General features: G+C 42.8%; 1 protein-coding gene across 7 annotated transcripts in view; it reads left to right on the top strand.

Annotated features, from left to right (window-relative positions):
- Positions 1-13,548, top strand: part of SEMA6A (semaphorin 6A) — a 131,833-nt gene that overhangs the window by 86,167 nt on the left and 32,118 nt on the right. For all 7 annotated transcript variants that reach the window (XM_073344767.2, XM_073344764.2, XM_073344768.2 and 4 more), the window contains exons 11-16: positions 2,601-2,732; positions 6,147-6,302; positions 8,365-8,541; positions 9,239-9,379; positions 9,502-9,582; positions 11,007-11,065. In XM_073344767.2, coding sequence (XP_073200868.1) covers positions 2,601-2,732; positions 6,147-6,302; positions 8,365-8,541; positions 9,239-9,379; positions 9,502-9,582; positions 11,007-11,065 — 746 coding nt within the window. The remainder of the gene's footprint in view (positions 1-2,600; positions 2,733-6,146; positions 6,303-8,364; positions 8,542-9,238; positions 9,380-9,501; positions 9,583-11,006; positions 11,066-13,548) is intronic.

Genomic DNA, 13,548 nt, shown 5'->3' with positions numbered 1-13,548 from the left:
CCGACTGCCCCCCTCAGAACCTCAGAACCATCCAACCCCTGCTCCTCCTTGTCCCCTGACTGCCCCCTCCCGAGACCCCCACCAACTGCCCCCCAGGACTCCACCCCCATCCAACCCCCCTTGCTCCCTGCCTCCTGACTGCCCCAACCCTATCCACCCCCTAACAGGCCCCCGGGACTCCCACGCCTCTCCAACCCCCCCACCCATTCCCTGTCCCATGACCGCCCTGCCCCATCCCCTGACCCATCCAACCCCTCCTGCTCCTTGTTCCCTGACTGCCCCCTCCCAGGACCCCCCGCCCCTAATCAACCCCCCCTGCTCCCTATCCCCTGACTGCCCCCTGGGACCCCCTGCCCCTTATCCAACCCTCCCCGCCCCCTTACCATGTCGCTCAGAGCAGCAGGAGCTCACAACCCCACCTCCTGGCCGGAGCCAGCCACACCGCTGCACAGAAGCTGTTGGGGAGGGGAGGGGCCGGGGGGCTAGCCTCCCCAGCCAGGAGCTCCAGGGCCAGGCAGGACGGTCCCGCGGGCTGGATGTGGCCCACAGGCCGTAGTTTGTCCACCTCTGCCCTAGCCCCACTACCCTGCTGCAGGGCAAAAGCCCTGAAACTCCCGTTCCCCACCAGCCCCGCAGCTGAAGGCCAGAGTCCAAAGCCCCTCCCCTCCACTGGGCCCTGGAGATTTTATAGCATGTTGGGGAGGTTTGGTGGGCTCTGGGAAATAATCTATGAGAATATAATACTTGGAAACCATCATATAATATGTGAAGTATTATTCCTGTGGGCAAAGTCTTTTTTGCAGGGGATGGGAGGATGTACATTGCAGCTGGAAACACTGCAACATCAGGTCGATGCATGGAGTGGCTAAAGCTAATTTCGTATCCAGTGAGCAGGGCCTTGTAAAATATCTTTGTTCACAGGAACTAGAAGGGGCTAGTAGGAAGGGAGTCCTCACTCCCTGCGAGAAGTAGGGAATGGGTCTGGGTCCAGCTGTTACTGGGTCATGGGGAATATTGGATATGGCTTGCTATTCCCCCACTGTGCTAGTAGGTGGCTAAGTGGATGCACCTGCTGCGATCCTCAATAGCCAGACCTTTGGCCTGCCCATATCCGCCTCCACAGGGATCTCTTCAGTATGCCGGGAGTGTGGAGTTGAACTCTGCCGGTGCTTTTGTTCTCCATACCAAACCTCCCACTGTTAAATTGCTTTTGGCCCTTCATTAGGGGCTTAATCCTTTAAAGTGCTGAATTCCTCCATCTCCAATGGGACTTCACTGGGACTTGAAGATGCTCAGCACATGCAGGAATTGCTCTTCATCTTTCAGGATTGAGCCCTAGATACTTAGGACACCCTCAGTTAGACTCTCAGGACCAAATTCACCCTGGTGTAGCTACATCAAAGCTACAACAAGATGAACTTGGCTCTCTCTCTCTTTAAAACATTTCAGACCGTAGACTCACATTAGCAACCTTTCACTAGATCTCCTTCCAGGAGACAGCCCACCCTTTGGAGAGCTAACCACCTACCTCCCTTTGTTTCAAACAGGGCTAGTGAGGTTTCCCTGTTTCTGTTTCATTTGCTTGCCCTCTGGATGTTGCATTTTGAAATTAAAATGACAAACTCTCATTAATATTTATAAAACTATTTTATAATAATTTACGTTCCCTTCTAAGTCTTGTTGTATCCCTCCCATAGTTTTGTTCCCACTTTCAAAGGCCAAAGTCCACTAGCCAAAAGCCTGATTACAAATCTTGGCCAGCTGGTGCTCTGATCAAAATCAAGCAGCGGAAGTCAGACACAAATGCAAGAGTTCATGTGTAAACAATAAAGGTAGATAAATGAATAATTCATAACTTAAAGTCACGGACCAAGGGAAACCTCTAAGCCCTTCCAATAGTGTTTATATAAGAATGTAATTATATTTAGACATGGTTACTATCCGGTTACATGCAAATAATCAACGTCCTAATTGAAATTTTTAGTGGCTGTAAGCAACACTGTGTTTGTTTCTGCAAACTCTTTACAGTTGATTGAGTTAACTGTGTATAGGAAGTCAGTTAGAAATGTACGGGAAAACCTGATGGAGATCTGAACCTGAAAGGCTGGTGTGATACTGTTCAACTCTTAATCTTAATGGGGTCCTTCAGCAAAGAGATGCATCAGCTCCAACTTCTGAATTATCTCTAGATTGTATTTTTGGGGCACAGCAGGGGCTGTGAGAATCAGTACTGAGAGTGTATTATGAATTACAGGAAATTGAATTTCCAAGTACTGGGCACTAAATGAATCGCCTGTTACTCTTCATATATCACCAGTGGCAAGCAGAGTTTTCCAGATTCTTTTCCCTCTGCAAGATTACTGAAATTCGTTCTTTCTTTAGGGAGTTTTGAAAAAAGTTGTGCTGACAGGGACTGACTACCCATTGGTACATTTCAAACTTTTGCATGGGGCAGCCTTTTACTGTCAATACCCGGAGGTTAGAAAGTTCAGGACTGAGTAGCCTGTGACAGGAAGACTTCTATGCAGCATGTTTTTCAGTCAAAATGTTATGCATAACTGCATAATGAGTAACAATTTCTGGGAAATGTCACGTTGCAGCATCCCTGGCTCTGCAGTCTGTGCCTATGACATGCTTGACATTGCCAATGTATTTACTGGGAGATTCAAAGAACAAAAGTCTCCAGATTCTACATGGACACCAGTTCCTGATGAGCGAGTGCCCAAACCCAGGTATGCGTTCATATGCTGTGTAGTAATGGTTTGTGTCTTCGTGTACGCAATACAATCTGTTTGACAATTTGAGCAGCAATGTGAGGTACAGATGTAATGGGAAATCCATATTTTAACTGAAATAAGAATTCAGCCTGATTCTGATCTAAGTTGTTGTGGTGTAAATCAGGAGTAGTCCATTGAAATCACCTTTAATACAGGATAAGTCAGATCAGGATCATACCCATTAGATCGAAATCAGGGGTTGCTTAAGACGGTATAAATTACACATTGTCAGGAAACGACTGGCACCAATTTGCCATTCAGTGGGTAACATAACAAATATAACTGATGTGCCAAGTAGGAGGAAATAAGGGGAAAGAAGGAAAAGGAACTAACTATAGGGAGTAAGATAAAAAAGAGGATCTGCTTTATCTAATACCACCTATTACTTGCTTCCCCTAAGTCCACTTCCTTTCCACTCCTTTTGGCGTGTTCATTGCACTCATTTTGTATGCACACTGAATACCAGTTCAGTGCAAGTTACACTACCTTGCCACCTACATCCATTTGTTGACTCACTCACACTCAGGGCCAGATTCCACTTAATGGTATACTGGTGTAAATCTGGAATAATTCCATTTATGTCAATAGAGTTATACCACTGTAACCATTAGTAGAATCTGGCTCCAAATCCATCATTTAATTTGGTCCAAAAGACTTCCATGGGGGTTGCACCCAGTTACACCAAGTCTGAATTTGGCCCATTATGTTTTAGAGACTTACTGAACCTAGCAGTTCAATTCCTTCATTAGGCCTGAGGTTATCTATCTTCAACTTTATTTGTAAGTTGTTCCCTGGACAGGAACTTTGAAATGCCCATGGAACATCATGTATATGTTATGTCTACTCTCCTGGGGACAGCCCCAGGGAACCCCTGAGCAGCGGGAGGGCCCCTGGAATCTCGGAGCAGGGATGGCTGGGGGCAGTCAGCCCCTGCGGCCAGTGCAGGGGCTAGCCACAGGCAGGCCCCCACAGCAGCGGTGTCCTGGGCGCCCCCCCCCCCCCCGAGAGCAGCAGCGCCCAGAGCCCCAGGAGCTAAGTTTTAGTCGGGTATTTATATAGTAAAAGTCGTGGCCTTTTTTTGTGTGGATTTTTTGTTTAATGACCGTGACTTGTCCATGACTTTTACTAAAAATTCCCGTGACTAAATCTTAGCCTTACTCATGCCTACAGTACTGGGTGTCACAGTTCAGGGCAACTACACCTGTATTCCTTTCTATGGCACAGCAAGGACACCCAGTCTCAGGCTTCTAGCTCCCTAGAAGTTACCGCTCTTGGGTGGAGCCAAGTATCTCCCTCTCTCCTGACCAGGGTATTTCTAGGCTGCCCAGTTCCAGGATTATACTGTGATTTTCCCAGCAAAACACAGTCCGCCTAAACAGGCCTGCTTGCGTCTCCTCTCGGAGACAGCACACAATGTAATTGCCAACAGTTATGAGTGATCACCCAGTACTTCCTATGCAGGCTTACTTTATTTGTAAGGAAAAAGCACTACAGAGAAAACGTTAAAACATAAAAGAATCTACACTCATGCTAGTAAGCTTACCATGGTTCACCCCAACCTTCGTATCTTCACCCAAGAGGTTTCCTTGAGGTTTTCTTGCAGATGTGGTCGCCCCATCTCAACAAAGATATATTGGCCTTGGAAAAGGTTCAGAAAAGGGCAACAAAAGTGACTGGGGTATGGAACAGCTTCCATATGAGGAGAGATTAATAAGACTGGGACTTTTCAGCTTGGAAAAGAGACAACTTAGGAGAGATATGATAGAGGTCTATAAAATCATGGCTAGTGTGGAAAAAGTAAATAAGGAAGTATTTACTCCTTCTCATAACACAAGAACTAGAGGTCACCAAATGTAATTAATAGGCAGCAGGTTTAAAACAAACAAAAGGAAGTATTTCTTCACACAACGCACAGTCAGTTTGTGGAACTCTTTGCCAGAAGATGTTGTAAAGGCCAAGACTATAACAGGGTTCAAAAAAGAGCTAGATAAATTCATGGAGGATAGGTCCATCAATGGCTATTAGCCAGGATGGGCAGGGATGGTGTCCTAGCCTCTGTTTGCCAGAAGCTGGGAATGAGCGACAGGGGATGGATCACTTGATGATTACCTGTTCTGTTTATTGCTTCTGAAGCACCTGGCATTAGTCCCGGTCAGAAGACAGGATGCTGGGCTAGATGGACATTTGGTCTGACCCAGTACGGCCGTTCTTATGCTTAAGTTGATTACAGTTTCAGCTCAGAACAAGCATAGTCATGAAAAGTTTAGTCAGTCCTTTATACAGAGGTCTTTGATCTGGGGTGTCCAGGAGTAGCTAATTAGGAGACAATGAGTCTTTCTCCATAGCTGCCAATGTTCTCCCAACTACCTATTAGGAAACCCACTTCACACATGTTTCAGAGTAACAGCCGTGTTAGTCTGTATTCGCAAAAAGAAAAGGAGTACTTGTGGCACCTTAGAGACTAACCAATTTACTTGAGCATAAGCTTTCGTGAGCTACAGCTCACTTCATTGGATGCAACTTCACACATATTCTCCCAAACAGTTATTTGAAGTTCCTAACATTTACATTAGTCAAGTCCCTAGAAAAGTTACATACAATCCCACAGTAACATGTAAACAGTTGCAATTGTAATACAATGGACCCAAAGATATTAAATCTACTTCGAAAAGGTTTAACTTAATTCACTGAAGTTTATCTTTATTCAGTGAGGTTTGTTCAGGATATTGCAGAATACTGTCATTCTGCCACACTGGAGTTCTCATGCTTGTCAGAAACAAAGTGTTCACACTGATGCTGGGTTCCCCCACCCCCACTGGGCTGTATTTTGAACATTTTATTTCACACTGTAAAAAACCAACTATCCCCTTGTAAATTAAATAGAGTGCACTTATTCCATGAGAAAGTGCCACAGTAATGGGGCCAGTTAAAACCGGGAGAGTGCCTTATCCATGAACAGTATCTTGCCAAATAAGTCTGTACATTTATTAGACTCCATGTGGGTGGATGGACTGCAGACTCGTGTGAAATTCTGTGGCTTACGTTGTGCAGGAGGTCAGACTAGATGATCATAATGGTCCCTTCTGACCTTAGTATCTATGAATCTATTTAAAACTTCATGATCTTCTTTTTTGGATGGCAATAAATCAAAGTATTCCTAAGATAGGCAGAACAGAGTCCTGGACTCCCACTAAGGTCTCAGCAGGCCCAAAGGAAATCTAACAGTACTTCATTTGGTGGCATTCTGAATTGTTCAACACAGAATCTTTGGCACATTCTTGCCTAGTGCCAGATGCTTAGAAAAGCAATTCACTTAGAAAATTTGCCCTCAGGCACTAAATAAGTACTTTCCCCCCTTTTTTTATTTAGGCCAGGTTGCTGTGCTGGCTCTGTGTCATTAGAAAAGTACATAACCTCCAATGAGTTCCCAGACGATACTCTAAATTTCATCAAAACACATCCTCTCATGGATGAGGCTGTTCCTTCAATTGTCAGCAGGCCCTGGTTCCTGAGGACGATGGTCAGGTAAATAACTAACTTTCCTAACCCTCTTAACATGCTGTCAGGATGTGTTAATGAACTATGCTTAGAATACTTTGAAATTCTAATAACCATTTCTGCTGTGCTGGGCATGAATCCAGCAATGAATTATGACAGTACTGAGTAGAGGCCACAGAACACCCAGAGCAGCTTTCAAGACTGGAAATGATTTCAGTCTTTTCCAACCATGCTGCACTGAAACCAGATTTCAAAGGGAATGTGGAGCAGGGAACATTGCCCTGCATATTAGCTTATGGGTCAGTATTTGAAACAGCTCTGTAGAAAACTTTGGGTAAAGTTCTACAGATAGCCAGGGGGTACATCCACAGGAAATAAAGATGCCTGTCAGGATATGTTCACAGGATACAAAGATGTCTGTCAGGATATGTGCTGGTTTGTTTCAGTGTTTGCACAAGTGTACAAACAGAAATAATCACATAACCCCCATCTGGTCTATGACAATGAGAAAAGAAATAATAATACAGAGATTTGTACAAAGACACATAAATCAACAATCCTCAGAATGTCACCACCACACATTGGGAAACACATTTTTATTCTATTCTGTAACGGTTCTAACGCTGCTTTCATCATGATAATATCTAAGCACCCTCCAGTAGCGCATTAAGCGAAGTGACTAACATCTGCCTCATGTAGTTTATTCTCTTGCGCTCATTCTCTCCCCAGGGGGAGAATTGTGTGTGCAGTGTAGTGTTTAGTTTGGGTTGCGTTTTGTTTTGGAGGAGGTTTTTTTTAATGTACAGGTTTTATGTGTTTGTGTTGGAGAAGACAAGCTCAAACAAATGCACCTAGCACTTGGAGAAGTGATGAGTTTTGTTGTGGTCTGTGAAAGTTCATTCCACAGTCTCAGACTGGCCTCAAGAAAGTTTTTCTCCCACATAGATGAGCTTTATCCTTATTGTAGAAAATTCCATTGTGCTAGAGGAGCAGAAGTGTCAACCATGGGAGCTTTAGGTGGTCTTTAGATACCGTGGGCCCAGGCCATTGACAGCTTTGAAGATAAAGATCGAGAGCCGGAACTTGAGTCAGTATTCTATTGGAAGCCAGTGTAGAGAGGGGAGGACAGATGTAATGTATTTAATGTTATAAATGGGTTCTCTTGGTAGCCCATGTTGTTGAGAAGATGTGCTGCAACATGGTTGTTTTAGGTGGAGTTTCCTAAGGGACGGAGGCTTCGTGCCCAGTGCTATTGTCCAGATGAAGGTGATGAAAGTATGTGTAAGGAATAACAAAGGACTAGAGTTATTGGCATTTCCCAGCCCACCAGGGAAGACAGAAAGCTGCTATGTGAGAACTTAGAATCAGCAAGGAATCAAGGCGCACTCCTAAACTATGAACCAAATTGAACTATTGTGGGTGTGTGCCTTCAATGACAGGAGACCACACCATGGCTGCAAACTCATCTAATATTTTCTTCTGCCCACTAGCATCACCTTCGTCTTGCTCAGGTTCAGCTTCAACAAAGCTGTTCTTCATCATGAGCTGATGTTGTCCAATCCCTGAGCTATCTTGGTGGTAGTACTATGGTCATATGTGGTGAAGTATAAGTTCAGCTGATTTAGCTTTTAGCTTTTCAGTATTGTGCTTACACAGCTTTTACTACCAAAAGGATGAATACGGATATGCCATCACTATTGCTTTCTATGACAGAATATGACATTTTAAACATTTCCTCGCACTCATTTGCTTTCCCTGCTCATAGAAGTCATCAGTCATCATTGCTTCTGATTAGAAGGGTAATTGCTAAGTGCTTTCAGACACTTATGCACCTCTTCAGCCGGCTGCTTGAGCTTTGCTGCTGCAAACACTTTTGCTAGATGTATAACATACATATGCACACACAAAACAGCATCAGTTTGGTGCCCAACTACTACTCTCTGTATGAACTTATGCAGTCAGTTCAACTGAAAGAAATAGTTTATGTTTCTTATATGATTACTAGAAAGCTATCAACTATTATTTGAAAAGTGAGAAAATAAATGATAGACTAACTCAAATAATGACAAATGCGATGTTGTCATGCTAGATATCGTCTGACCAAAATTGCAGTTGACACTGCTGCTGGACCACATCAGAATCACACGGTGGTTTTCCTGGGATCAGAGAAGGGAATCATATTGAAATTCTTGGCCCGGACAGGAAACAGCGGTTTCCTAAATGATAGCCTTTTCCTGGAGGAGATGAATGTTTACAATCCCGAAAAGTGCGTATCTGGTTCTTTGTACTCATTTACGGGACAGCATTGACACGTCTGAATTTCCATGGTGCAGGTAGTCCCATGAAAAGGGAATGGCCACAGAATTCAGAGTTTTAGAGTAATTTTGAATGTTTCTTTTGTGTTTGCTTCCCTCTGTTTCTACATTTTATTTTATGTATTTTAATTTCAACACGTATAGACAATTGCCCATCACAGTCAGCTCTGACGCACCCCTGACAATGCAATCCAACAAAGACAAAAACAGCAGTAGCTAACCGACAACTTGCCCACAAAAATGAACTCCCCCACCCTCAAAATGCTGATTCCCCTCAAAAACCCACCCCCAAGATAAGACCTCCTGACCTTCAACCCTCCTCAAATGTAAATAGATTAGTTTTGCAGCATACCATAAAGGTTAAGGAGGGGAATGAATTTGAAAGTCAAGGAGCCACATGGAGTCTTCCCTACTGGCAGCTCCCCGCTTGTATATATCTTTTTTAACAGTTGTTTATATTTATTTAATTATAATATATAATATATATATAATAATTTATATAATTATTTTAATGGAGCTCATGTATTCTTTTCCCCTGGCTTGATAATTTCTCCTCTCTGGAATGCTCTCAGATTAAGAAATCATTATGTTATAATTAAATTTGCCAAGAACACCCATTTATAACATTATCCTGCTCTGTCAAATCAGGTGCAGCTATGATGGGGTAGAAGACAAGAGGATTATGGGAATGCAGCTTGACAAACACAGCAGTTCTCTATACGTAGCATTCTCTACCTGTGTGATAAAGATTCCCCTGGGACGATGTGAGCGTCATGGCAAGTGCAAAAAGTAGGTGTTTTTTGTCACGGTTTCTCCCCACATTTACAAACCCTTTTGCAAGCCATATTGAGCATTAGAGAACTGAAGAAGAAAAAATTCCAGAAAGCTTTATGATCTTCTTCTTTCTTAAGGGCCTGCATAGCCTCCAGAGACCCATACTGTGGCTGGGTGAAGGAAGGTGGGGTATGCACACAACTGTTACCTGGTATAAAGTAAGTAACCATTGGTACTGGATAGACAGAGTAAAAAAATTAGGGGCTTTAGCAGTGATGCCAATCAGATATAATTTTGGACAGAACTGTTTGAAAAAGCCCAGAAGGAGCTCTTGGGAAAAGAATGTGCAAAATGTTTGCTTTCATCTCATTTGCATTCTCTGGAATTCCAGAGTATGATTTGATGCAAACTCTCCACTGATTATTTACCCTTAGGAAAAAGAAAAGAAGATAGATACACATTAAGTCCCATGCATTGCTCAAAGAGGGAGAACTGTATGAGCAAGTCTGGCACTGGTGCCATGAAAGCAGATTAAAAGAGACAATAGAATCCAAATTAGATTACTGAAGCAGTTTGACAAACAAACAAACAAACAAAACCAGCCCTCTGTGTATTACTGAGATGAATCACAGATCACTAAAGTACACCGAAAGATTTGTTGGATCTCTAATTGCTTAACAGTGGAATATCAGTACTTCATAACAACATTTTAGGACTCTGAAAGCTTTTTTTAAATGCATTTATAAATGCCTCCTTGCAGGCAACAGATCCACCTGAAAGGTCTCATATTTTGGCCAGGTCTGACACAGCTCAAGCTCACTCACTTTACGCCTTGGCTGTACTTCCGAATCTTGGTACAGGTGTATTGTTAACATCAGATAACCTCTGTATTCCTGCCGACAGGAAGCCCCCTGCTTCCTTACAGGTCCTCAATAAATATATAACAGCTGCATTATCATTCTTATTCCTAGATCAGCCATTTTATTCTCTCTATTACTTTAGAATGTTTTTTTTTAAAGATTCACTGTAGATCTTTGTTAACTGTAAGTGCCCTGTTGCATTCTCTTCATTACAGCAAAGTGGACCGTGCCTCAGATGGGCCATTTGGTAGAGGTAGAAGAGAATTAAAGCATATAGCATTAACATCTATTTCTGCATCTATGAGCATTTCTGAAGTGTTTATTATCGTAGTTCCTAGGCTCAGTACCTACATATTGGTTTGATGTATTTTTCTTGTCAAAATACCAATGCACCTTCTGCAGAGTACAAGCAAGTTCAGATAGAATCATAATTGCTTTCTGATAACTTCATTGTTTGTTTTAGACTTATCACTTTATTCACAGATGTTCTCCCATTTTTCGTAAAGATATGTATCTGTTTGCCTGATTTAACAATACAAGACGTAGTAGAAAAATTTTGCAGAAAAATATGTCAAAGCATCATCTGCACCCAAAAGAACCATTAAGAGGTGAAAATAACTCAATTTGTCTATGTTTGCATTTTGCAAGTTTCCCAGTGGTGTATTAAAGAAACGACCAATTTCTCTCTGTATCTTTATTTCATTTTTAGATGGTATGATTTCTTTCCGGTGATGTCTGTGAATGTTGTTACTTACACCATTATGTTTCTTTTTGTTATTTAGGCTGGCATTTGAGCAGGATATAGAGCATGGCAATACAGATGGCCTGGGTGACTGCCAAAGTAAGCAAAGCTTTTACTCCCTGTTTATCTTGTGTCAGAGAAACTTTTTGACTGCCCAGAATCACCATTACCTGCCCAGAGCTCTGTTGTTAGCAATGAAAAACATAATAACAGCAACCACACTTTAAGTAACCAGTACAAGAAAAGCATTTGTGTGCCTGTTTAAAGAAAACATATAATTTTGGTTTATACAAACAATGGCACTTGTTTTAATGGCAATTGTGTTGTGGGACAAATCCAGCTCTGAAGGATATTAATTATAGCAGCTGTATACACTGTATCTTCGTTGCATTGTAAACTCAAGGGTGGGTGACTGGGTGAGTTGGATTATGTGTGTGATCTTGCATGCAGGGTCTCAGCTGCGCAGTGCAATGAACATTTGTTGCTTTACAAATATTGGGTGAAATCGTGACTTGGTCTATGTACCCGTACATGAGAGCCCCTCTGTTCCCTTTACTCAGACCTTGAGTCGCGGCCCGCAAGGGTAAGCAAGGCTATCCTTAGTCCCTCTCTGGAACAGATGGGCAGCAGTGACTTGAGGATGGATGAGGAGTGTGCATAGCCTTGTCTCCACTCCCTACTCACTGGTCAGCACCGCTGTGCCAGCATGTTGTGGGAGGTAGTAATTTGCAACTGGTGTGACCAGCAGTAACCCTTCAGGAGTAAGGGGCAGCATGGAGGGAAGTGTGACTCCCTGAGAGGCAGTTGCGGACTTGGGATGCTCCTGAGGCAGTGCAGCTACCCATCACCCCTTTTATGAACTGTGCTGTGTGCCAAAATATAGCTCTTTCAGATTAAGCATATTTAAATTTAGACTTTAGGAAAAATACAAGTGTGTGCATAATAAGCCTAATCTTTTATTTCTTTGTGCATCCAAAACCCTAGGGGGTGAAATCCAGGCCCCACATAAGTCAGTGGGAGTTTTGCCCTTGTCAGTAATGGTGTCAGGATTTCATCCTTGTTGCCTACAGAATTGGCCTTGTTTATGTTATGGACTTTTTTCTGATTTCCTTGAATTATGTACATTTACTAACTGGGACAATGTAGACAAGGAGTTTGGAATGCAGACTAATCACTTGGGACCAAATTCTGATAATCTGAGTTATCATGAGCAGGGCCTAGAGTATTCACTTTGAAGTCCAGGGCACTCTGGTCAAATAAGGTGCTAGACAACATGATGAACAAGGTTAGGAGAATATGGCCTTTGGGGTGAAAGAAATGACACACGTTATATGGCCAAACATTTAACCTTCAAACTTGTGGGCTGTACATATGAAGTGTTGTTGTTTTTTTTTAATGACCCTTTAATGCTGCCTATCTGTGCTAACTCCATGGGAAGCATTTAGAAAACACATGCCAAAAATCCTTTGAATAATCACTCCCATGGCATGGCTTTACGCAAAAGATCTATGTCAAAATTTGTTCAGCAGTGCTTACGGTTATGTTGAGCTGCATTTGACATACTTTAACGTACCTTAATATACTTAAAGAGCCTCAGCATTTTTAATTGGAGAGAGATTTAATACAAAATACCACATGTAACTTTACAAGGTAAATTTCTCGTGCGGCAGAGTGCCGATTTCACCCCATCGTTACCAGCAGTGGAATCCTGCAGCTTAATCCCTGTATAAAACTTTGGATAATATGCCTCTTTATACCTCAGAAATTCAGAGTGAAAGCTGTCACTCAGTCTTTACAGTGCCTGGTGCCAAGGGACTGCAGCACACGTCGCATACAGTGAAACCTTATGTGCTGATTGGAGACCCCAGAAATACCTAGGGCTGCGTTCAAGATAGCCATCGTTCTTAATGTTCTCGCCTATGTCGGTTTAATTCAGAACCTGGACATTACTTTAAACCCATGCAACCAAGAACCCAGTTCTTCATAAAACAATTTCCGCTGCCTGTGGCCACAATAAAACCGCTGAAGCTGAGGAGTTAATGTACAGTGAGCCAACACTTATGGACTATAGAGTAATGGAGCATGTAGACTGAAGGCCAGAGTGTGCCTGGCTCCTGCACAGATGCACTGCTGGGGAGAATGCCAGAAGCCTCCCACTCCTGACATAGCCATTTCTTATTGCAGTCCCTCTGCTTGGGAGAGCTCAAGGATTTAATCTTTTGTATCAGATATACTTAGATTTTCAGAAAGCCGTTGACAAGGTTCCTCACCAAAGGCTCTTAAGCAATGTAAGCTGTCATGGCATAGGAGGGTAGGGCCTCTCACAGATTGGTAATTGGTTAAAAGATAGGAAACAAGGGTAGGAATAAATGGTCAGTTTTCAGAATGGAGAGAGGTAAATAGTAGTGTCCCCCAAGGAGTCTGTACTGGAATGAGTACGATACAACATATTCATAAATGATCGGGAAAAAGGGGTAAACAGTGAGGTGGAAAAATTTGTAGATGGTACAAAACTATTCAAGATAAAACTACAAAGTGATCTCACAAAACTGGGTGACTGGGCAAGAAAATGGCAGATGAAA

Source organism: Lepidochelys kempii, chromosome 5, assembly GCF_965140285.1.
Source record: "Lepidochelys kempii isolate rLepKem1 chromosome 5, rLepKem1.hap1, whole genome shotgun sequence".
Lineage (NCBI taxonomy): Eukaryota > Metazoa > Chordata > Testudines > Cheloniidae > Lepidochelys > Lepidochelys kempii.
Note: the sequence above shows the minus strand (reverse complement) of the source record. Positions and strands in the feature narration are given on the sequence as shown.